Source organism: Malania oleifera, chromosome 1 (genome assembly GCF_029873635.1).
Source record: "Malania oleifera isolate guangnan ecotype guangnan chromosome 1, ASM2987363v1, whole genome shotgun sequence".
In the NCBI taxonomy this organism is placed as follows: Eukaryota; Viridiplantae; Streptophyta; class Magnoliopsida; order Santalales; family Ximeniaceae; genus Malania; species Malania oleifera.
Window position 1 is genome coordinate 118,329,696 of NC_080417.1, and position 26,094 is coordinate 118,355,789.

At 33.6% G+C, this 26,094-nt stretch overlaps 2 protein-coding genes across 2 annotated transcripts; one reads left to right on the forward strand and one right to left on the reverse strand.

Moving 5' to 3' along the window:
- Positions 1–13,384: 13,384 nt before the first annotated feature.
- Positions 13,385–14,819, forward strand: LOC131161276 (uncharacterized). The gene has a single exon (XM_058116926.1). It carries the CDS (start codon positions 13,385–13,387, stop codon positions 14,084–14,086), a length of 702 nt encoding a protein of 233 aa, XP_057972909.1. The 3' UTR covers positions 14,087–14,819.
- LOC131161267 (putative HVA22-like protein g) lies at positions 14,260–18,364 on the reverse strand. The gene is made up of 8 exons (XM_058116913.1): positions 18,246–18,364; positions 17,975–18,118; positions 17,781–17,849; positions 17,516–17,614; positions 17,182–17,238; positions 16,993–17,056; positions 16,172–16,396; positions 14,260–14,686 (listed from the first exon to the last, which is right to left on the reverse strand). Exons 3-8 carry the CDS (start codon positions 17,810–17,812, stop codon positions 14,399–14,401), a joined length of 765 nt encoding a protein of 254 aa, XP_057972896.1. The 5' UTR covers positions 17,813–17,849; positions 17,975–18,118; positions 18,246–18,364; the 3' UTR covers positions 14,260–14,398.
- Between the last annotated feature and the right edge of the window lie 7,730 nt (positions 18,365–26,094).

Consider the following 26,094-nt stretch of genomic DNA (forward strand, 5'->3'; position numbering starts at 1 on the left):
TTGAAACTCATTCAATATTGAAAGCATGTATGTAAAACGATTAAGTTATCAGTGCAGACATACACATGTATTGTAGTGACCTAAAAAATAATAATATTTAAATAATAAGAGAAAGAGAAATAGAAACAGAAACAGAAACAGAAAGATGCCATAGACTTCGTCGACGACATTGCATTTTGGGGATAATCATAATTTTAGGAAATTGCCAAGCTTCGTCAACAAACACAGGGTTCGTCGACGAATACAGGACTTCGTCGACGAGAAATACCGAGAGATAGTTTGGGTTGCTCTGAATTTCGTCAACGAATACAGGGCTTTGTCGACGAATTTACTGAAAGATTCGTCGACGAAGTGACGTATCTCGTCAACGAATCTAGCCCTATAAATAGCTAAAAACCGGATTTTTATCCATTTTTCAACGCCTCTCTCTCTTTCTACGAATTCTCTCCCTTCTCTCTTCGTTTTTGGCCTCGTTAGTCATCAGATCAAAGATTTGAGGCACCACGACGCTCCTATCGAAGTTCTCTACACGTCTGCCGGAGCAGATTGTTAGGGAAACGAAGTTGGAATTCATCCCAAATTCAGGGTAAGGCCTTTTAGCTTATTTTTGGCCTTATGACAGTTATAGGAAATGATATAGACAGAAAAATACTGATATTCTGTTCTGACAAATATTGTTTTCAGGGTGTTTTGTAGGAGGCCCTACGGGTGTTAGGCTAGTATACCATAGGGACTTTCCAGTGGTCAGGTAAGGGAAATGTGCTATGCTAGGAACTTTTGAAATATTATATAGTTTATTTAATCATGAAAATTATGTATTAAGTATCGTGTGGCTTGTGAATATGAATATAGTACGAAAATATGTTTTACGATATTTCAGTATTCTGATTTTACAATATTTCAGTATCATGATTTCATGAAACTCAGTACCATGATAATACGAATATCAGTATTATGATAATGCAGTTTCAGTATTATGATTATGCAGATGTCAGTGTTATGATTATACAGTTCTCAGTATTACGTATGAACCACAGTTACAGTTTATGGAGCATCATGGTTATTTCAGTATTTCAGAATCATGGTAAATCAGATAAATATATATATAGAAAAATATTATATGATATCAGACCCTGTTGGAGTATGCAGCCACAGAGCACGGTACCGTTGTTACAGATATTATGTTACTTTATGAGTGCAACCACCTATTTAGATAATACGTGGTAAGATCGATCACTTAGACCCTTTAAGAGGTTAGGCTCCCCATCCAGATATGGGTTGAGGTGGGCAGATCGACCGATGGAGTATAGTGATTTATTCCTGGTTGGCTAACCAGGGTAAATCCCGCCTACGAGCCGCACAACCCTGTCATGAGGGGGTAAGTCATGACACACAGATTTTCACAGGGAACATTTTCAGTTACTACTACGTATGTACAGATTTACAGAAACAGGGAATATACCTATGTATAATAGAAGTATTTTGATTAGTAATCTATGATACTATTATGTAAGCAACATGGAAAGGGGGGTGCACTTTATCACTTGTACTTTATTTATATACTCAGTTATACATGTTTATTTGAAAACATATTTTCATGATATAGTAGCTCATTTGCCACACACTAGTAATAGCATATTTCTTCTTACTGAGCGTTGGCTCATTCCAGTGTTGAAACATTTTTCAGGTGATCCAGGTAGGCGAGCAGACTAGGCTTGCAGATAAAGGGGATTCAGTAGTGCCCTGTTAGAGAGTGAGTATATTTTGGGAGTGTTTTTGTATATCCCAGCATAGTTGTGGGTATTTTGAAAAAACAGTGATATGTGTATATTTTGGGGAACAAGTTAGTACTCTGGTATTGGTATTGTATGATATGGTATTGTATATATTTACATATGGATATGTTTATTCAGTTTTTGCTTCTTGCTGCTTAGGTTTATGATTGGGTTTATCCCAGTCTGATATCGGAGCATGTTCAATATCATGGTAAAAAAAAATTAATTAATTAAGCAGGTCGTTACATGTATCCCATTTAAAATAAATGTACATGCAAATAATTATAACTGTAAATGAACAGATATATACATATGAAAATTAAAGTGCAGAAATTAAATGAGATAAGGAGAGAAAGACACACGATATTTGTTATCAAGGTTCGGCCAAACCAGCCTACGTCCCCACCTTGGGCATACCTTCCAAGGATTACACTATCCCTGCTCATTTAAACGGACAGAGCAAAAGCCATTACAACCTTTTCTTACGGGGTAAGGTAAACCCCAACTCAATTGTAAGGCTGAGCTCAATTTGTCTCCCTTACGGGGCAGAGACTCTCCAATTCAATTTTCGATTTAAATCCAACCCATCTCACTTACGGGGCTAAGACTCTCTAATTCAATTCCGGACTAAACCCAATCGATACAATAAAAATTATTTTTGTACGTATAACATGCTTCAAAAAATAAGCTGGGATGTACACATTAAAACTCAATATATGCACTCTCTAATGATATGAAATTTTGTTCAATAAAGAAAGGATACTTAAATATATTTAAACCCTAATAAGAAATTTTCTCCAAAAATATATTTCAATACAAGTATAGGAGAACCTAGGGTCTGCTCTTCAAATAGGTTTTGCACAAATAATATATATGAATATATGTAAATAATAAATATGTCCTCCAACAAAGATTTTTGCAAATAAAAATATTTGGAGAATCTAGAATTTAAACTCGAAAAACATTTGTGCAATAAATGATTTTTCCCAAGAATATTTATCAAAAGAAATAACCGAAAGAAACCAAAGCTATTCTCTCAAAAAGGATTTTCAAAAATAAATAAAAAGTGAGAGTAAGCATATAAAAATAAATGCCCAAAAATAAATATACTCTCTTCAAAAATAATTTTGAAATGAAAGAGTGGAAGAGAGTTTGAGAGCTTTTGCTTAAAAATTTGCCCCAAAAGAATGATTTTAGTAACGAAAAATTAGTTTGGGGGAACTTTGATTAACAATAGTTTAGAGAGAATTTTGAGTTAATCAAAGTTGCTAATCTAAGTTATGGACGGAGTATTTATAAATTTTCAAGAAATTTTACCATTGAGGGACACTCTCGGTATTTTGAAAAAGTTTAATTAAAAAATAATGGCTTTTTAACCCTTAAAAAATTTCAAACCTAAGAGGTTCGGTCGACTATGGAAAAGGTTTGGTCGACTAATTTTATAAGTTCGGTCCACCATGACACTTTTGAACTATGGATTTGGTCAACCATATCAGGGCGATTCCAAACCCTTCGTAGGTTTGGTCGACTAAGGTAAAAGGTTGATTGACCATTTTTGAGGTTCGGTTGACCAAGGCTATTTTGAACTATGAGTTCGGTCGATCAAGTTGGTGGAAAAGTGAAATTATCAGGGGATGGTTAACCGAGGAAGGTTAGTTCAAAAGTCGGTCGATTAACCGAGCAAGTCAAACTTTTGACTCAGGGCTAGTTTGATCGACGAAGCTGATTTGAACTAAAAGGGTTCAGTCGACCGAGCAAGTCAAACTTTTGACTCAGGGTTGGTTTGGTTGACCAAGTTGATTTGAACTAAAAGGGTTCGATTAACTGAGGCTTTTGAATGATTTTAGTCTTTTAGAAAAAGGTTTTTTTTAGAGATGTTAAGTGCCCTAAGGTCATTTGGTTCCCTACGGTCAAACTATGGTCATCTGAGCATTCAAATCATATAATACAGGATGTATGCATTATTACAGACCAAATAATAAAAATTAAATGCAATACAACTATAATCAAAATGTCTTCTTATTTTACTCTTCACTCCAGGGATTGCGCTAGTTGAAGTAAACTTTAAGCCTTCTGACTTTCATTTTCCCTTTTGCCTTATGTGTGTGTTGAATAGTAAACCTGTTCAAACACTTAAAAAAACACATAAGTAACTTGTACTTTGTCAGCAACAAAACAGGGATCAGACTCAAAAAACCAACATGTTTTTTTATGATTGTTTTTTCCATTTTTTTTAATTTATTAAATTCTTTTAATATGATTATTCTTACTCATTGTTGCTACCAAGAATCATATGATTTTTTCTACTCCGTCCTTCAACTACGGCCACTTGAAAAGAATCAAATAGGAATAACTTGGAGGACCCAGGGTGTCCTCCGGAGGATCATTTCGATGCCTAAGTTAGGGAATGAGAGGTTTAGATTGCAACCAGTGAAGAGTAAGTGAGAATGTGATGCTTACCTCCTCCTGGGATCCCATTTTTATAGTCGTGAAGGTCGACCCTCCTTTAGCTAGACATTTATGAGTGTGTCATCATGCTTTGGGGAATTATGAGCACTTTAGGGTGGTTATGCAGAATATCAATAGTGGCTCTTGTAACCGTACTGGGGGTTATAGATAAGTTAAGGGCGATTATGTGAGACATCAAATGGTGGTCTTATAACTCTTTGACCCTATGAGCGTGTTTATCAATTTTGGATGTATCACTCATATTTTATGAACCAATATAATCTTATTCTAAATAAATTTTCTTCATTCAAAAAAAAATTGTAAAATAACCTTTTAGGCACATTTAACATGAAAAATTATTTTATAATAGAAGTATTTACTAACTATTTTTTCTAATTGGAAAAAGAGTAAACTAGCTTGGGGTGATTTTTAATAAAAATGATAAAAAAATAAAATAAAATGGGGATAATCAAGCACATGGGACAAAAGGCCAAAAGAAAAAGAAAAAAAAAATGGGAATGAAATGAAATCAAGAAGGAAATTTTCTAGAAAAATTAAATAAAATTTATGAATGTTATTTACACCTCTAAATTTTTCACTATTACCACAAAACACCTTAAATAGTTTGCTGGATGAAAAAAAAAAAATTAACTCAAGCAAAATTTTGTCCCTACATAAATAAAGTACTTAAGTCTAGGCAATTAATTCTCAGGAAAAAATAAAATTATAATATTTTCGTACTACGTTTGGGAGCATGAATTTTAGACTTTGAATTTGAATTTGTGTGAATTTAGAAAAATTTTAATAAAATTTTATATCATATTTTATTCAAATTCAATTCAACTCCAAATTCAAGACCTATCCAAACATAGGGTCACTGTATTAAAATATACAAGTTATAACAGTGTCATATATTTTAATACTATTTCAGTGAACGTTTATCAGTACATTTGTCCCTAGAGCAATTGTTTAGATGAGATATGCAGATTTTATGTTGTGATTATTTGTTTTTTTTTTTAAATGAAATAAAAAAAAAAGAATTATAGAAAAATTAAAGTAAAGAAATTTGGAGTTATAAAAATTCAACAGTCTAGTTCTTCAGGAACTAGATATTGTTAATCATCTTTTTTATCTCCATTTTGGTTGTAAAATATGTACTTATATAGGCAAAAATTATATTGACATCTCAAAGGTCAATTTCATAATGAACCATTATGTGGGCATATCAAAAGTTATAACCTATTCTCAAGATAGTCATCTACATGTATAATATACACGTTTTATAACAGTTCCCTTTGGATGATTATACACTATGAATATGTCTCGTTAAAGCTTTCACTAAGGAAAACCCTGTGGGACAAAACCTTAACTAATGAAAAAGAGTACAATATTCATACTTCCCCTAAAAAATACAATTAATTAAGAAATGTCCTTAAACTGTCACATTTCAATGTTATGTACATGCTTTTTGAAAATTGAAGTTGGCAATGCTTTTATGAATAGATTTGCTGAGTTGTCACTTGAACGAATTTTGCGAATGTCAAGATCTCCTTTCTTTAGAAGTTCATGAGTGTAAAAGAACTTTGGTGAAATATGTTTAATTCTATCACCTTTTATGTACCAACCTTTGATTTGTGTAATACATGCTGCATTGTCTTCGTACAATATTGTTGGCTTGTCATTCTCCAGTGATAATCTACTTGTCTCTTTAATGTGTTGGATTATAGTTCTTAATCAAACACATTCATGACTTGCTTCGTGAACTACCAATATTTCTAAATGGTTTGAAGAGGTAGTAGTGATCATTTGCTTTACAGATCGCCATGAGATAGAAGTATCTTCGCATGTAAAAATATAGTACGTTTGTGATCAAGTTTTATGAGGATCAGAAATATATCTAGCATCAACATATCTTTTCAACACAGACTTTACTCCCTTTGGGTAAAACAAACGCATATCAGATGTGCCACGGAGATAACGAAGAATATGTTTTACTCCATTCCAATGTCTCTGAGTTAGTGTAGAACTAAACTTGGCCAGCAATTGCACTAAGATAGGGTACTTCAAGACCAAGGATTTCTTCATCATCTTCTTGAGGATGAAAAAGATCCTTTTTCACATCAAGTGAATGAACAACCATCGGAGAGCTTAATGGATAAGATTTATCCATATAAAATTGTTTCAAGATTTTTTCTACATAAGATGATTGATGAATAAGAATTCCACTTGTTAAATGTTCAACTTGAAAACCAAGACAAAATTTTGTCTTTCCAAGATCCTCCATTTCAAATTCTTTCATTAAGTAGTCAACAATCGCTGAGATCTTTTCTGGAGTTCCTGCTATGTTTATGTCATCAACATAAACTGCGACTATAACAAATCAAAAATTTATCTTCTTGATAAAAACACAAGAACAGATAAGATTATTTTCATATCTAATTTTCAACAAATATTCATTTAGACGATTGTACCACATTTTTCCAGATTGCTTCAGTCCATACAAAGATCTTTGTAATTTAACATAATACATTTGCCGTTGTTTTGGATTATATGCTTCAGGCATTTTAAATTCTTTAGGGATTTTCATATATATGTCATTATCCAATGAGTCATACAAGTAAGTTGTTACTACATCCACGAAGCGAATGTCAAGTCCTTCAAAAACCGTTAAATTAATCAGAAATATGAAAGTAACTACATCCATAACAGGGGAATAGGTCTCATTATAATCTATACTAGGCCTTTGTGAGAAACCTTGTGCTACAAGACGCGCCTTGTATCTCACAATTTCATTCATTTCATTTTTTTTGCGTACAAAAACCCATTTACACCAAATAAGTTTGACATTCACAGGTGTTTGGACTACTGGTCCAAACACCTTATGTTTAGATAATGAGTCTAGCTTATCCTGTATTACTTCTTTCCATTTTGGCCAATCACTTCGATATTGACATTCTTCTATAGTTTGAGGTTCAGGCTCATTATCATTAATAATTTCTGAAGTAATCGCATATGCAAACACATTGTCAACAACAATTTCATTTCTTCTCTGCATATTTCAAAATTTTAATGAGATCTCATAATTTTTTAGTACCGAAAACACTTATGGTGTTGCTTATATGGAAATATAGGATTGTTGATCTATATTTCCTTTAACCTCTTTTTGAGTGTTAATGACATCTTTTGGAGTGTTCCTTTTATTCATTTTCTTTTTCTTTTGAGGAACAGTATCCTTTGCATCAATTGGTCTACCACGCTTCTGGCGCATTTTAAATTTATTAAATGCAATTCTGATTGGGTGTTCTTCAGGAACAATCAGTCTAGCAAGAATATATGCGACCGAAACATGTGATTGAGTGACCCTTTTGGTATCTATAAAAACATTTGGCAATTGATTTGCAGCATTTCGCAAATGAATTATTCTTTGAACTTCAAGTTCACATTGATTTGTGTGTGTATCAAGATTAGACAAAGTGTGTGTGTTCCAACAAATTTCTTGTGTTTTTAATCCTTTACATTTTCCTTCTTCTAATGATGGGAAAACTGATTCATCAAATTGACAATCTAGAAATCTTATTCTAAAAAGATCACCTATTAGTTGTTCAAGATATCTAATGATAGAAGGATAATCAAAACCAACATAAATACCAAGCTGACATTGTGGTCCCATCTTACTTCATTGTGCAAGTGCAGTAGGAACATATACTGCGCAACCAAAAATTCTAAGATGAGATATATTAAGTTGGTGGTTAAACACAAGCTGTGAAGGTGAAAACTTGTGATATGTAGTTGGTCTAATTCTAATCAAAGACGCAGCATGCACTATAGCATGACCCCAAGTAGATGTAGGAAGCTTTGATCGCATAAGCATAGGTCTAGCAATAAATTGTAAACACTGAATGAAAGATTCTGCTAAACCATTTTGTGTATGAACATGTGCAATAAAATGTTCAACACTTATTCCTATTGACATGAAATAGTCATAAAATGCTTTTGAAGAAAATTCACCTACATTATCTAAACGGACAGTCTAAATGGGATGATCAGGAAAACTTGATCTTAACTTTATTATTTGAGCGAGAAATTTAGAAAAAGCAACATTACGAGTTGAAAGTAGACAAACATGTGACCATCGAGTGGAAGCATCAATTAAAACCATGAAATATCGAAATGGTCCGCAAGATGGATGGATTGGGCCACAAATATCTCTATGTATTCCTTGTAGAAAAGATGGAGACTCTAAAGGTGATTTAGATGGAGAAGGTCTAACAAGTAGTTTTCCTTTAGCACAAGAAATACAAAACTAATCACTAGGTAAAAGAACTTTCTATTCCTTTAATGGATGTCCATGTGTATTTTCAATGATTCGTCGCATCATAGTTGAATCAAGATGGCCAAGACGATCATGCCAAAGTATAAAACTTTTAGATTCGGAACACTTCCGGTGCATAAAATTTGATTCAACCATCCTTATTTTTGTGAAATATAGGTCAGATGAAAAACTTGAAATTTTTTCCAATATGATCTTCTGGTTTGAAATTGTAGATGTAATTAAAAGATATTCCATATCTCCTTCATTTTTGGTTTTAACATGATATCTATTGCGACGCATATCTTTAAAACTTAGTAGATTTCTTCGGGATCTACTAGAATATAACGCATAATCAATGTACAATTTTTTTCCATTTGGAAACATAATATGAACTCTTCCAGAGCCCTCTGGTACATTGGCAGAGCCAGATATTGTATTAACATTAATTTCAACTAGTGTTAATTGCAAGAAATATTTTTTAACACGAAAAATTGTATGAGTCGTGCCACTGTATACCAAACACATGTCATCCTCAATTTTATCAAGTTTATTTTGTACGATCTAGTAAATGAAAAATAAAATTTAAGAATTAAGAAAGATAATAAAATATTATCAAGCATATTATATATAAAACTTTTACAAATTACGTAAATTAATTTTTTCAAAATAACATAAACATGAAGATAATTTAATAGTAGACATTTCCATCATCAATGAAATGATCAATTTTACCACTAGGATCCTAAAAAAAAAATCAGAAACATCAAAATCAACATCCAAAGAAGACTCATACTTAGCATCAATGGGTTTAGAAAATTCACTTCAGCATTTTTTTTTTCTTCTTTTAACGATGCCTTGTAGAGATCAACTAGGTGTTCAGGAATGCGACATATTAGAGACCAATGACTTTTTGTTCCACACCTATAACAAATATTGTCATTATTTTGCATTTTATTATTTTGTTCAAAACTTTCTTCATTCTTTGTCCATTTCTTTTGAGTCTTTCAAGCATCTTTGCTTTCAAACTTTGAAAGATGATCATCACGGGTCCAACAATTTTTTCTACCATGATCCCTTTTGCCACCACGACCTCATCCACAACCTTAAGAAAAAGCTACCTTCACTTCAGGGAATGGTGTTGAACCAGTTGGACGAGGATTGATGATTTTTCAATAAAAGCTCATTAGTTTGTTCAGCCACCAGTAAACAAGAAATTAGCTCAGACTATTTTGTAACCTACGCTCTCAATATTGTTACTGCTGGAGCACATTCGAGGCATGAAAAGTCGAATATGTTTTTTCTAACATATCATCGTAATTTTTTCTCCACATAACTTCAATTGAGAGCTAATTTTAAATAAGGCTAAATTGTCTTCATTTACAGTTGTAAAATCTTGCAGTCGCAAGTGTATTCAATCATATCGAACTTTTAGAAGAATTACCATTTTTTGGTGTTCATATCTCTCCTTCAAGTTTTTCCAAAGGATTAATAGATCCTTAATAGTAAGGTACGTAATTTTCAATTATTCGTATAAATTGTGTTGAAGGAAAACCATTGCCTTTATGAGATCCTACAAGGATGCTTGAATTCCTTCTTCAATTGTACTACCAAGACTCATAACATTAAGGTGAATCTCAGCATCAAATACCCATGGTAGATAATTTCTTCCTGAAATATTAAGGGTAACAAATTCAAGTTTTTTGAGGTTTGACATCACAAAGTCACTTTGAAAAATAAATAAAAATTCAAAGTTAAGTAAATATTAAAATGAAAATGTTATTCTCACATATATTTCAACACAAAAATATTTAAAGACATGCATTCAAGATAAGAGATATAGTTAACATATAAATATAGTTTGACAAAAAAAAAAAAAACTAAAGTTGTATAGATAACAAATGTTTAAAAAAAATAAAATAAGATTCTTACCTTAAAATAATACCAACGAAACTTAAAAGATTCTATTATACCATTAGAGACTTAATCATGCTGATAACGTGTTATAAATGAAATAAAAATATAATTATAGAGAAATTAAAGTAAAGAAATTTGAAATTATAGAAATTCAGCAATCTAGTTTTTCAAGAACTAGATGTTCCTAATCATCTTTTTTATATCCATTTTGATTGTAAAACATGTTCTTATATAGATAAAGATTATATTGGCATCTCAAAAGTCAATTCCATAATGAACCATTATGTGAGTATACGAAAAGTTATAATTTATTTTTAACATAGTCATCCACATGTATAATATACATGTTTTACAATATTTTTGAATTTTTCAAGAAATGACAATAGATGCTCATGAATGCTTTTTTGGGGAGTTTTGGGGGGGGGGGGGGGGTGGTGGAGGAGTTTGCAAGTTATTGAATGAGTAATATATTATATATATATATATACTTATCACTAGAATTATTAAATGCAATTCAGCCCCATTAATGTTTGGTTGGACTAAAAATTCAATATTCAAATCTTAAAATTGGCATAGATTTTATTTCATGTTGAAAAATACATATAACCTTATCAAGGACTACTTTTCTCCCTATTGAATTTTTGAAAATTTTTTTAAAAAAAGGTTAAGTTAGTAAATTAGAGTTTGTCTGAAGAGACTATAGTGGGCCAAATGGTTGATAAAGGTATGAATTGATTTGCCTGGTAGGCCAACCAGAATAAGTCCCGTCGACAGGCCGCACAATTTTGTCATGAGGGGTTAAATCATGACATTCAGATCCCAGGGTATTATTGCAGTTGTTTATATATATATATATATATATATATATATATATATATATATATATATACAGATGTACAGTACAGCAGCAGTTTTATTATAATATTAGAATTATGTGTTATTAGAAAACTCATATATCCAGTTATATTTTAAGCTATAATAAATGTGACTTGTACAGTATACTAAACTAGCAGTTTTATAGTCTCAAGTACTATAACAATAGATTTAAATATGTAACTCAATAGTCACACACTAGTAATAATATATTTCCTCTTACTGAGCATTGTTTCATCTCAGTGACTTACCATTTTTCAGGTGATCCAGTTAGGCGAGCGGATCAGGCTTGCGGGTAGAGGACTTCTTGCATTGCCCTTTCTGGAAGGGTAGGTGTTTCTGTGGTGTCAGTTGTTTGGGATAGATTCCAAAATTTTGATGATGTCACTGGATATTTTGTGATGTACATTTTGGGATTTTTCCTTAGATTTCTGGTATTGTATATAATTGTTTATAATTTCATATTTACCGTTGTTTAGGAATATTTCGTGTACAAAGTTTTTCCTCAGTGCTCCTTTTGGACCTGAGATGTCTTCAGTAGTGTTACAGTCAAATTTGTTGTATGTTTCATATTAAAAAAAAAAAAGGAAAAAATTGTATATAGTAGCAGGTTGTTACAGATGACAATTGTTAAAAATAAAATAAAATAAGATTCTTACCTTGGAATAATACCGACGAAACTTCAAAGATTCTGTTATACCATTAGAAACTTGATCATGCTTATAATGTATCATAAATGAAATAAAAAGAGAATTATAGAAAAATTAATAAAAAGAAATTTGGAATTATAGAAATTTAGCAGTCTAATTTTTCAAAAACTAATTTCTGCTAATCATTTTTTTTATATCTATTTTGATTGTAAAACATGTCCTTATATAGATAAAGATTATATTGGCATTTTAAAGGTCAATTTTATAATGAATCATTATGTGGGCATACTAAAAATTATAACATATTCCTCAAGATAGTATAATATACATGTTTTACAATATTTTTTGAATTTTTCAAGAAATGACAATAGATGCTCATGAATGCTATTTTTTTTTTATTTTTTCGGGAGTTTGCAAGTTATTGAATGAGTAATATATTAAATATATATATATTTTTTAATGAATACTTATCACTAGAATCATTAAATGCAATTCGACCCCATTAATGTTTGGTTGGACTAAAAATTCAATATTCAAATCTTAAAATTGGCATAGATTTTATTTCATGTTGAAATACATATAACCTTATCAAGGACTACTTTTCTCCCTATTGAATTTTTGAAAATTTTTCAAAAAAAAAAAAAAGGTTAAGTTAGTAAATTGTGAAAATTGTAATATTGAGAAACAAATTAATTGAATAAAATTAAATTTGGCTTAAAATATTATAAAATTTTTAATTTGTTACGTTCTTCTTGTTGTTGACTTATTATCGGACCATTGACCTAATTCCTTCACTAAATTGATGTCTAAGTTGGATTTATAACATTACGTATAATTGCATTTATGTTTTAATTAATTTATTATGACAATGTGTATATACTTTGGTATTCGAATGAAAAGATAAAAAAAAGGTAATTTTATTAATGATGTAATCACTTTTTAACATGAAATAATCTCGGAGAAAAATATTTTTATCAATAAAAGTATTTAAAAAGGGAGTTTAGCTAGAAATCGAAGAGTACTATGTCATATTTAGAAAAATTTAGATAATTTAAATTTTAATAAAAAGATAAATAAATCCTATAAATATTTTCTATGTATTTTGAATTTAACATCTCTTGAACTTCCAACAAATAAAATCTTTAATTTTTTTTTTACAACTCTCAAATAGCCCCCTCAAGCTAGAATTTTATTTTTGGTAAGAAATCATTTTTTGTAATCATGAAAATCATTTCTTTGAATTTTTGTTTTCATAGTTATCAACTTATCAAGAACTAAGGACAACCATGTTATATTGGGGCGTCTTTAGATTTTAAACCACAAATAAAATAAAATAAAATAAAATAAAACGACGAAGCAGCCGATAAAGAAAGTGAATTGGAGGGGCCAATTTATTGGAATCCACACCGCCAATGCCAATCCCTCTCCGAACTCCCATTGCCATTCCCCGCTGCAGACAAAGACGACGACAGAGACACTATACAACCCACGCACCACCATTCCAACCCAAGACGGCTCCTCTCTCTCTCTCTCTCTCTCTCTCTTCCCCCAGGTCAGTCTTCCTCCCTCCTTCCCTCTCCCTCTCTCACTGGGCCATGGAGACGGCGAGACCAGAATTAGATTCATCCCCTTCCCCTCTCAAACGGGCGATCTCGATCGATTCCCCGGCGAATACCCGGAAGCTCTGCCTCCCCACAAAGCCCCACCACCCTAACGGCCCAACCGTCTCCTCATCGTCCTCCTCATCTCCATTATCGTCGTCATCGTTCACGGCCTCCTCAGCTTCATTCCCGACCGTGGATTTCGAGCTAGTCTCCCTCAAATCCCTGGGGTACACTTCCCTGAAGGACCTCATCCCCTCCTCCAGCGTCCAATCCCCAACGGCCGCCTCCGCCTCCGCCTTCCAGATCTCCATCAGGAACCGCCTCGTCAAGCAGGCTGCCTGGGCTTACCTCCAGCCCATGTCCTCTTCCCCCGCCGCTTCCGCCTTCCGATTCCCCGCCGACTACTTTCGGAATCCACTCTCCGGTTGCCTCGACTTCCTCAAACACCACATTTTCCCCACCATCGCCAGAGTCTTCGATCGCTTGTTCCGGGCGATTCGGTTCCGGTGACACACGTGATACCCGATTACCCGTCCTGCACCCGTTCTCTGTGATTTGGGGTTAATTAAATATGTGCTGTTTGGTTATGCATTTAGACATGAACTTGTTTTCCTTTTCCTTTTTCTTTTTCTTTTTCTTTTTCTATCTTATCGTAGAATAAAAGGGACGAAATCGCAATTAAATGAGAAAAAAATAAATAAAAGAATGGAATTAATTGAGATTTTGGTTGGGGAAAAAGGAAAAAAATTTTCAAGAATTCCCAATCTCAGATTTTTTTTTTTCTCTCTTCAATTTCGGATTTTTACAAATGAGATTAATCAATCAATGAACTCTTGAATGCCGTAACCTTACACGGGCAGCGTATAAGGTTTCATCAATGGGAGTGGTTGGCTCTGGTGGAGACATATCCTCGGCGCGGATGAACTCTGTATGGATGTGAGGGTGGAGTTGCACGTGGTCTACTTGGGGAGGCTGGAAAACGGTGTGATGGGCGGTAGCGGATGGCGTCGGGGGCTGGCTTTTGCTGGATCGGCGGCGGGGGCTGTTGAATGACGGAGGCGAATTCTCGGGAAACGGCGGTGCGCTGGGACGAGGATGCTGATCGACATGCTGCCAATTGGGTCAGTCCACAATGTTAGTGGTATGTTTATAATGTAGCCATTTGTGATATTGTACATAGGGATATGTTTTCAGTGTACAAATTTTGTTCATGAATATGAAATGGGTTTCGTGCTTTGGAAAACTTGGTACAAAGTAGAATGCAAAAACAGAGTAATTGAAGAAGAAAACAAAAGATTTGTCAAATGCTGTTGTAGGCAGTGTGACCTCTGCTAAATCCAAAGGGGGCACATGCATTAACAGTAGAAAGTGGCTTTTGACAAATGATGCATTGTCTGGATTAAAGTAGAAAATAAGGTAAAACACATGATGACTTTAAGTTTAAGTTCATATATTATTCATTAGACTCTGCATTGATAGCAGGGGAAAGGGTGAATTTGTGACTTGGGATAAGGTGTTTTTACAAATTTCCTAGTTTATATAAGCACTGCAGAAGCTAAGACTTCAAATTTTAATGTATCCCATGGAGAGTTTCAATTCTGGCATTGATGTGGAGGACAGATCTTTGGTTTATTTCACGGGTTTTTTAACGTCTGTTGCTTGAAAATGTGTTTGGTTGTGTTGTGCGTACTTGGTCTCATCGTCTTATAGTTATCTTGCTTAAATGTTTTTCCCAAACCAAAAGCCATCCTTTTTGCATGCAGGTATTTCATTTTTGTTGTTTGAAATGGTGTTTGATTGTGTTGTCTCAGAGCTTGTTAGAGAACAGTTATTCTAGTTTTCGACATATGAAAACTTGTGTTTATGCTCGATATAAATCGGCCTCTGGACATTTTTTTACCATACAAATGTGAAGTTTAGGGCAAAGCGTACCTTGCCTCATCTTCTTCAAATCATCGAGTTTTTGAGTGCTCTTTCCAACCCAAAAGCGATCCTTTTCGCGTAAGGTTTTTTTTTCTTTTTTTTTTTTCTTTTTTGCAAGTAGATTGCATCCAGCAAGGAGATTTTTCAACCCCCCCTCAAATTATTGATGTGAATGTTTTTTTTTCTTGCCCTAATTAGAAAACATCCTTGAGCAGAAAATGAGTTCCCAATTAGCAAATATGTTTTGGCCTGAAGACTCAAAATTTACATTTCTTTGTTTATACATGAATATAGCTTGTCTTGTTGAGATTTTTCAAATAATTACAAAGAAATGCTATCTTATTTTTCGATATTTAAAAATTTAAGTAGGAATTTAGAAAATTAAAAATAACATGACATATTTTATAATTAGTAAAACATTAGAAATAAAAACAACACTATTTTTCACAAGTGAAAAATAGTAAAAAAAAAAAAAAAACTAGAATTAAAAATAAAAACTATGTTTTGCAACTAAATAGACCCCAAGTGTCTAAATGAATGAAAGAAGAAATCTCAATTTAGAAAGCCTTAGCAAAGTATAGGGCAACACAAATCCAACAAAACTAGAAAAATAGAAAATAGAATCACTCATTGGATTTGTGTTGGTCACTTTAAAATTGTAAGAAAATCTACCTGATGGGCCTCAGAGGCGGTGGTGGTCTTGAACTTGGCAGACTGAGAAGCTACGTACTGGATGACTTGAAAGAATGTTGTCTGCCCCAATTTTGTGCAATTCTCCCAGTAGTATAATGCAAAGTCCCACGCCCTCGCCCTCAACTCCTCCAGCTTTCTATCTATCTCTGTCTCATGCTTTGCTACGTATGGCCTCAATAGGGTGTTGTACGCATACCAGGAACCCTACACCAAACCAATACCCCCCAATGGTAGCTCAGTTCGCAAGCACGAGTTAAAACTTCTAATTAAGTGTTAGGGCTTAGGTCTTAGAAATTATAGTTTTTCAATTGAGGCAAGGACTTGTTTTTATGCAGAGGCCCTCTACTAGAGGGCCAGCCTCAAGCGGATGGTAAGTGTGTTTTATACAAATGCATGGTTGGGGTGTTTAAGTCACAAACGCAGCATGTCAAAACCATGAGATAAGACTGCCTCCATCTAAACCTCTTCTAATCCTAGATGGCATGATAGTCTTATGCACTTGGTGTTATATTTTGATCTAAGGGGTTTGTTCTTTTGGTAAATTAGTGAGTACCCAAAAGATTTTCGACATAATAAAACTAATAATAGTTTCTTTTTTTATTTTTTGGAAGTTCAGGATGGGCTTAGGCTACACAATGGTAGGTAAGGAATATTCTTTTCATCCATTTCAGGATTTGAACCCAAAACCTTTAACAAAGATGTCTAAAAAATTTTGGCCAATGGGATATGTCCTAGGAGTAAACTAATAATAGTAAGCATAAACCTTTTTCAATTCTGCTCACTGGGGCTTATGGTTTTACCTTTGTTTTGGGATGCCATAAATAGATTAAGAGTGCCAGCTTCATCTCTCCATACATCGGCAACCTTCACCAAAAATCACTGGCAGACTTAGATAGTTGTGGGGAAAAAGAAAGAAAAGAGAGAGAAAAAAAATTAAGAGGATAGCCCTAAACCCCTAAATACTAATATTAATTATGAATTCTGCATACCATGAAATGAATATGTCCCCAATCCGCTCCGAGGCCGTCAGTAACGCAACAATAATCCTGCAAATTTCATGATCAATCATCAGTAGGGTTTTGGAAATACTTTTGACGTTGATCTGCTACAAATCGTTTCATAAACTAATTACATCAGCTGCAAAGTTCTCATCAAATGAAGATCACCTTTGGTTTGCAGAGCAAATGCATTAAGGCAAAAACAATAATGAATGAAGAGCACGAACACATCAAATGGAGAATTGTATTTCATTCATTTGATTCTATTCCATTCGCCGGTAAGTGAAAAAAAAAACACCTTGAATTGTTTAAAACAGATGCTTACCAATATTGACACCAGAACCGGAGTTCTTCAATCTCTACTCTGTTTTTTTCCACAGTTTTATAGCACTCGAATGCAGGATATGCATATCCAAGAATCAACCTGCAATCCAAACATTAAAAAGAAAAAAGGAGAAAAAAAAAACCCGAGTCAAAAAATTGCAGGAGTATTAATGAAATAGTATTGACGAAAATTAAGTTAGTTTTCCATTGAAAGAGCACGTAATTAATGAAACCGTGGGAGGAAAATGATTTCACGGGTAACATACACGAGAATCCTGGTGATGAAATCCCCCAACATCTTCTTAATCTCTGCGTATGACAACTCGCCAAAATTCCTGTAGTTCAATCAAAACAAATAAAACAAAAAACCATTATTATTTGTTGAACGAAGGAGCAAATTAAGGAATCGAAAGTCGCCCATGCATTCGAATTGAAACAGGGGATCGTATAGCCAGCGTACCAGAAGAAGATGAAACTCCGGAAGAAATTTAATTTAGAACAATGAAGTTGAGAATTAAGATTGATGAATCTATACGTGTATCTATATATCCACCCCTCAACGAACAGACGCCTTGAAGAACCTCCCCCTTGACGGATTCAAACTCTGCACCCAAACGAAATTGTTCAGAAACGACGTAGACCCAAATAAACGCTCGAAAAGTAAATCAAAGAAAGAGGGGAAGGGGAATGAAGAAGAGTCAAATGGGGTAATGGGGAAATGAGGTTTTAACCTTTAGAAGAAGGATCTCCTACAGAGTCTGGGAGGAGAATGGCGTATTGAGGGATAGAAAAGAGACAAGGTCGTAGAAACGTGAGATGGGAGGAAGCAGAAGGTGGGAAGGAATTATATAAATATATATATATATATATATATGGGTGAAAAATGCTTGTGAGGAATAAAACAAACGGTGATCAGAGAGAGAGAGAGAGAGAGAGAAAGAGAGAGATCAGATGGAGGAAGTTTCTTGCAACTGACGCCTCCCCTGTTATTTTACACGCCCTTCCCTGCTCAAGGGATTTCTTGGGATTCGTCGAACGGGTTTATCGTTTGGCGGTTATGTTCTGGTTAGGCTATTTTCGTCTTTTAACATGCCTTCTGTAATTTGTAATTTGTGGAACATTCTGAGGAAATGGGAAGTACCAAAAAAATATTTTCTCATATTTTTTTTATTTAAAAATAAAATAAAATATCTAGTGAAGTAATAAATTAAGTTTTTTTTGTTAATTTTTAATTATATTAGTAAAACATTTTATTTTCGATAATACAACATTTGATACAGAAACAAAGTATAATAAAAGATATATATTTTTTAAAATTCTCTCATTGACCTTCTTTGTTTTGTGACAACTTAATGCTATTATTATTTAAATAGATACATCTAAAGACCTAGTAGCTAATTTGTTTAAATCAAATAATTCAAATCCCACATAATACCAATTAAACTTGATAAGTTAGAATAATTTGTGTTAATTAATTAAGGATAAGTTGATAGAACCCTAATTTCTTAACTATTTAATTTGCACTAATTAGTTTTATAAATATCTAATTAGAAAGACAACGACCATAAACCGAAGGTCATCAACAAGTATCAAAATAGCGCTCTTTGAAATTGAAAAGAAAAAGTAATTTCTGTTGTGGTAAAATAACAATTTTTTAGTTTTCAATTAATGATACAATTAGATAATGAGCGAATACAATTTCTTAATTACAATTAACATGGGGCAAGTTGGTGATTTTAAAGAAGTGATTAGATAAAGATGGGAAGAAGATTTGTGCTTAATTTGTGTACCTGGCTAGTTTTGATGAATGAAATTCTAGAACTGTCAAAATTGACCAAAGCACAAGTAGAGGGGAGGGTCTTATGGGTCAATGATTGACAAACCTACAATTGATCCACGGAATTGACCATCCTGAGATTACGAATTTGACCTTTTTGAATTAGTTACTTAATTGTTATATATATATTGTGGATAGGCAGATGAAAAATTAAAATATCAACTTTAATGTAGGAGTTAGGCAGCAGATTAAGCTGCCACAACTGTACGCAACAGCTTTGATCCATGGACCATTACTATAGCTAACTAGCTAGGGTCTAGGATTAGGATTCTATCATAAAAAATATATATATATACACACACGCATACATATGTGACTGGTGAACTCTTAGAGAATCATAAAAGTATTCTTAAAAAACGGTAGCCTTCCAGCTCCCGAGCATAAGCTCGGGTGATAAGGACGGAGTCTCGCGGGCCGCTTGACGGAAAGGTTGAGAGTTCGAACCCTACCATTTCGAGTGCACATCCGCGATTTACTCCGGCACGTGTGGAGGGCATCGTGCGTGCAAGCGTGGGATTAGTCTCTCTCGCTGGTCCCGTCAGATTGCATATCCCAAAGGGGAGTGTCTGATGGAGTGTCTATTGGTGGTGATAGGGAGTAGAGGATCCGACCTAAACAAAAAAATAAAAGGCAGCCTTCCATATTGGAGTACTTGAGACCGCAAGGCTCGATGGGGGTTTTTCAGGAATTTTCTTTCATATGTCATGGGATATTAATGGAAAGGATGTAAGTGCTGCAGCGGTGCATTTCTTTAACATAAGTAATGTAAATAGTTTGCCATACCAAACAAAATCAACATAATCTTTGTTTTGTTTTAATATTTTTTTTTTATCATTTTTATTGATCAATTTATTTTTTTGTAGTCTGTGGATCTTACCTGATTGCGCCAAGGCCCGATACAAGGGTGAGCCAATGACAAATAACATTTTCTTCCCTACTCTCTCGACCTTCATTCCCATCCTGCCAACCTAAGATGACCAGCACACTGTATCTAATCACATTGTGGTGAATTGATACAAGTAGCTTAACGGCTCGCAATATGGTCTTAAGTTGAGTATAGTACTTAGCCCTCTAGCTAACATTTGGAACTTCTTATTTGAGCTGGAGTATCTTAGGTTTTCCTCTAGAATAATGATCATCGAGATTAGACCATGCCTATTTAGTAATATTCATATAGCTAGGTAGCAATTGTAGGCTTAATTGCATTGAGAAGCCATGGCATGACTAACGAATTTGTAGTACTCCCAGTCAATGGTGTCACTCATATGGAATGGTTGTATACCAAGGTGTCACGGTCCACCTCTTTTCACACCGTTGTGAAGGGGCCGTGTGGCGCTAGTTAAAGCACTCTTGCTTAACTAGTCAGCCTATCGTTTACCAATATTCATCCACGAAGCACTTTCATTAACATTCAATCAGATAGCAGCGGAAATAATAATCAATTCATGAAAGTCGTGGCAACCAAGCAGTAAATATTGAAGCAAATGTAATTCATTAACAAATCCTCCGTTGACATGTTGTACTTAGCGAGGGAGGCAAGTAGGTTAAGCACGTTGACAATTGCTAGTGAGTTTTACAATGACTGATGAACACTCACCCTCCCCTAAAGAGGTTCTTATGTAATTATCATCCTGACACTAGGAAACATCAAAGTGACCGACGAGTCATACTACCTTATTTGGCTTACAAAGATTCTATTAGCAGAAAATAACCCTACACTAATATTTACATGATGGAAACCCATCCTAAGCACACAAGATAAGAGGTCACAGGCAAGCATAATGTCCTGAACAAGCTTAGCTTGTGACATAAGGCAGTGCATTTCCCTTCAAAAGAAAATGTCAAACGTGTCAAGGATCCAACCTTGAAAGATATATTTTTTAATTAAAAAATGCTCTTAATTGCACTATTCAGTTCTAGCTTCTTCTTTTTAAAAATAAAAATAAAAAAAAATAAAATAAATTGGTAATCTCAATTCTAACTTGAAGTGGTCAAAAACAATAAAAATTAGCCAATAAAAAAAATAGATGAAGAGAAATAGAAATATCAAAGGGAAGCACAACCACCTCTAGACGCCTTGACCACACCTTGACGTAAGTACTTTTAATTATGAAAATACTTCATTTTAATTGTCGCCCACACACTACACCCAAACAATTTTATAATAAAGAAAAAAACTAATAAAAAAAATATGGGGGAGTTGTTTTGTTAGGTCAACTTTTAAGCATTTAATGTCATTGAATACTTTAAAAAAACGCGGTGTGAAAATGACTTGCTTCGTCAAAACTTTGGCAGTATAATATAAGGTGAAGACTGCCAATTCAGAAATCGTCAAAATATAATATGGTACAGCATGTTTTGGGTTGGGGTTTTAGTTAGTGGTGTTGACACCCCAAACTGTCCGGGGTCTTATACAAAAAAAAAAAAAAAAAAAAAGAGTTTTTCTTATTTCATACAAAAAAATACAAAAAAAAAAAAGAAGAGAAATATAGAAAAAGAAAAAAATATATTTTACATTGGAAATTTTTCATAAAAAAAAAAGGAAAAATAAAAGTAGGCCAGCAATCTTGAGTCTTTAATTTGGACTTGCAATAATAATAATAATAATAAAAGACATGTGCAAAAATCAAAATTTAAAATTGATTTGCCAATAAAGTTTGATTGAAAAATAAATTTAATTTATCAACTTAATTTAGCAAATTAGTTTTATTTTGATTATTTGATTTGAATTTGATTGATTAATCAAATCACTCCTCAAGCCTATAAATAGAGAAGTTTGGAAGCTAGGAGGACATGGAAAAAATACAAGAAGAGAGTGGAGAAAAAAGAATTTCGTGTTAGAGAGAGAGAGAGAGAGAGAGAGAGAAAAGTATGTTTTTCCTGAAAATTCAGGATTGGAGGTACCCGCGTAGTCAATTCTCCCTACACTATCGAAGGATGATTTCTCATCCGATTGATATGATATTTTAACGACTGGTGCCTAACTCAGCCTTCTTCACTATGAATAGTCCGATTGTCATTTGAAGCTTGGAAAACCTTAGTTTTTTTTATCTGGATAGCAGCCTCATTGTAGCAGCAGGGGTGCCTGTGCAGTTCATTTGATCCGAAAATCAAGTGGTGAATTATAATCCGATTGAGTTAAATTACTTACAGGTTTTATATGACTTATAATTTTTAATTTTGATTGGTTAGATTGTTATTTAGAGCTTCTAAAATGTGGTTTTGTGCCTTAGATATCAGTCTCATGGCAGCAGGAGTTTTAGGATTCGAGGTGTCTACGTAGTTAGTTTGATCTAGACGATCGGGTGATGATTTCTCCTCTAATTAAATTGAAATTTTTAACAATTGTGCATGACTAATCCCTATTAAATTTGTTTGGTTAGATTATTATTTAGAGCTTTAAAATTTTTTATTTTGTGGTTCAGACAATAGTCCCATTGCAGCAGCGGCTTCAGAATTGGAGGTTTGCACAATAAGCTTGATTTAGACGATCAGATAATAATTCCTCGCTTGATCGAACTGAATTTTTTACAAGTTATTCATGATTCATTCTTCTTAATTTTGATCGGTCAATTTGTTTTTTACAGTTTTATAACTTCAATTTTCTAACTCAGACAGCGAACTTGTTGAGACAGCTTGGCGACTCCGCTAGGGAGATAAAGAGTCGAGCCATCAATTAGTTTTGAATTATCCCGAATATAAATTTAATTGTCTTTTGATTATTCTATGATGTTTTGTTTGTAAGTATGAATTGTTGTGTTTTGTGTGAATATTTTGATTTTGTGAATACACTGTTTGTATATAATTAACTCTTATTTGTATGGAATGGATGTTGGGGGTTAAGGGGATAGACTTTTAAAATTTATGTGAGCACACACATTTTCACTAGCCTCCGACCCAGGATTTACCTTTTTAGGAATAGAAAGGAGCACAGTAACGTTAGCTCTTATGGGACGAAGTGCTTGGGGGCATGCTAACCACTCCACTCTGTATGAACTTTGTCCAAACTTATTGGGTGAGGATAGAGGACGTGTTGGGAACCTATTATTGATAAAGAATAGAGTTTGAACCACACATATTTTAACTATAGCTCCCTCCCTTAAGACAAAGCCATGGTAAAAACCTGTAGAAAATAAATCCACCTGGTTTTGGGAGAGGAGCTTCATCATTCTTCATATGATTTAGTCTAGTCTTTGTTGTATATGATTGAATTCCTTTGTGTGGTGTCTCACATGTTGCATCCACATTAGGCATACATACTAGTTAGCCCAAATTTTGGAAAAACGTCGAGTCACTCTATGGGCAACTCAGTAGTGGTATACAATGATGAAGAAATAGAGGTTCAACAGTGTCTTGGAATCCAATAAAATCGTCAGAAAGGTAGTTGAATTAAGGGAATTGAGATGATTAAGGAAGAACCTGAGGGGCAATTTGGTCAAGTCAGTACATTCAGCGAATTAATCCTTCCAATCTCCAACCATTGTGCTCTTAAGAATTTTCCACTTTTTGATGGGGGTTTGTGGTCAAGTCTTGCCTTGACAGGAATGATATGGTTATAAGGAAAAGCATGGCTGCATGAAAGAATTCCTAGCTAAAAAATTTATTAGAAGTAGAATACGTAGCAAGTGGGGCAGTTCTTAGGAATCAGCAGAGGAAAATAAATTTACCTACAAGTTGGGGAGGACAACCTGTGTTTTAAGTTGAGGATTGTATATCAAAAGCCGGATTGAATTGGGAATTTTCATTAGGTGATTGGGTTTTTCCAAGAATTCTGGAAAGGCAGTTGTCTAGGTTGCATACATGTTCAAGCATTTGTGTGTATATTCATGCATTTGAGTACATGTTCATGCATAATCTCATTTTTTTTTTTAAAAAAAATCATTCGTAGAAAGAATCATCTGAACAAAGTTCGAGGGGTGTTAACATTAAGTAGCAAAAACATCCTTATAATACCAGAATAAAAGCCAAAATAATGAGTGAGCAAATGGAAAACCGCCTGAAGGGACTTGAGCAGAGTCATGAGGAAATGAGTCAGGACATAAGAGAGATTAAAGAATAGATGAGTCGGCTTATGGAAATGATGACTAATATGAACAAGGGGAAAGCTGCGCAAGTTTCAAAGCCTGTAATTTGTAATAACCCAAAAAATGACTATACATGATTAGTGGGATGATTCCAAAAAAAAATTAATTAATTAATTAATTAAATTAAATTTATAAAAAAGAAAAAAAATAATAATTAAAATTTATTTTTTATTTTTATTAATAAAATATATTATTATTAATATTAATTATTATTATTATTATTATTATTATTATTATTATTATTATTATTAAACCTTCCTGAAGGATCTGAATCCTTCAAGAAGGTTTGAAGGAATTAACGCACAGAGAGCCCCCCCTAAAGCCTTGCTGCTCTTCCATCTCTCTCCCTCTCTCCTCGTTTATCTTGACGGATACTCGCCTGATCAAAAATCGGAAGATACCATTGGACTCTGTTTTTCGTCGCCGTCGAGTGGCATAGGCGTATCTCATGGGGTAAGCTAAATTTCCCCTTTTACCTCAATTTCTTGTAAATTTTAAACCCAATTGACGATCGGACACCACCACAAGAATCTAACGATAATTCTCTACAAGTTTAGCAGAGCGGATTTCTCGTGGGGTCGTCGTAACCATAACCCCAAATTTGGGATAAGGGGGTTATTAAGGGGCTAATTGTTATTTAATTAGTGTTGATTTAGAAATTCTAGAATATTGAGCATTTGAGGTTCAAGTAGAATTTTTAAAATTTAGGGCCCGGGTGAGCGTCGCGGGTGTAATTTCAGAACCCATGGGCATAATTCAGAAAACCAAGTGAGGGTGTTAAATATTAGTTTAAATGTTAATTTGGGGTATATGGAGCCTAGGGAAGGTTATATGGGTTTGATTTTGGGAAATGAGTTAATTAATTTGAAGAAAACGTGAATTGTAGGATTTGAATTTCGGGCGCTAAAGGCATAGGATCTAAGTTTTAACGAGACTCTCAGTAAGCCAAGTAAGGGAAATAAATTATAGTAATATTTTTAGAGTTACTGTTTGAATTGATATGTGAAAATGAGCATATGGTGTTTTGCCTGAAAATTATTATGATATAAATATCAGATAAATTGTGTGGCTTTTGAGTAATATTAAATTGTGATATTTTGGAATATGAAATATGATTATAGAAATATTGTCTATAATAAATGGGGAAATATGAGAATATGATTTTTATTATTGAAAAGTGCGGAAATTCACGAAATGGGTTATATATATTATTATAAGGATGAAATGTGTATATTGAGATGAGGAATTCTGAGATTATGAATATTGGAAATGTGAAGATTGTATTAAAAATTCTGTAAGGTAAATACTAAAATATGAAAATGGGAAATGTGAATATTGTAATGTAAATGCTACAATATGAGTAGTTGAAACATGAATATTGAAACGAGTATACTAAAATGTAAATATGGCATTGTGTATATTGAGTCGAGAATAAGAAAACGAGAATATTGCAACGTGAATACTGCAATATGGAAATTGAAATGTGATTGATGAAATATCAATACCGCATAATGATTTCCGGAATATGGTAATGATAACCCTAATGGATGGTTATAGAAACCCTAATGATGGGTTGTGATATTGAGTACGATACTGTTGCTAGTGGTGTAGTGCAACCACACGGACTCTTGGAGCGTGTGGCATGACAGTCGATTGAGT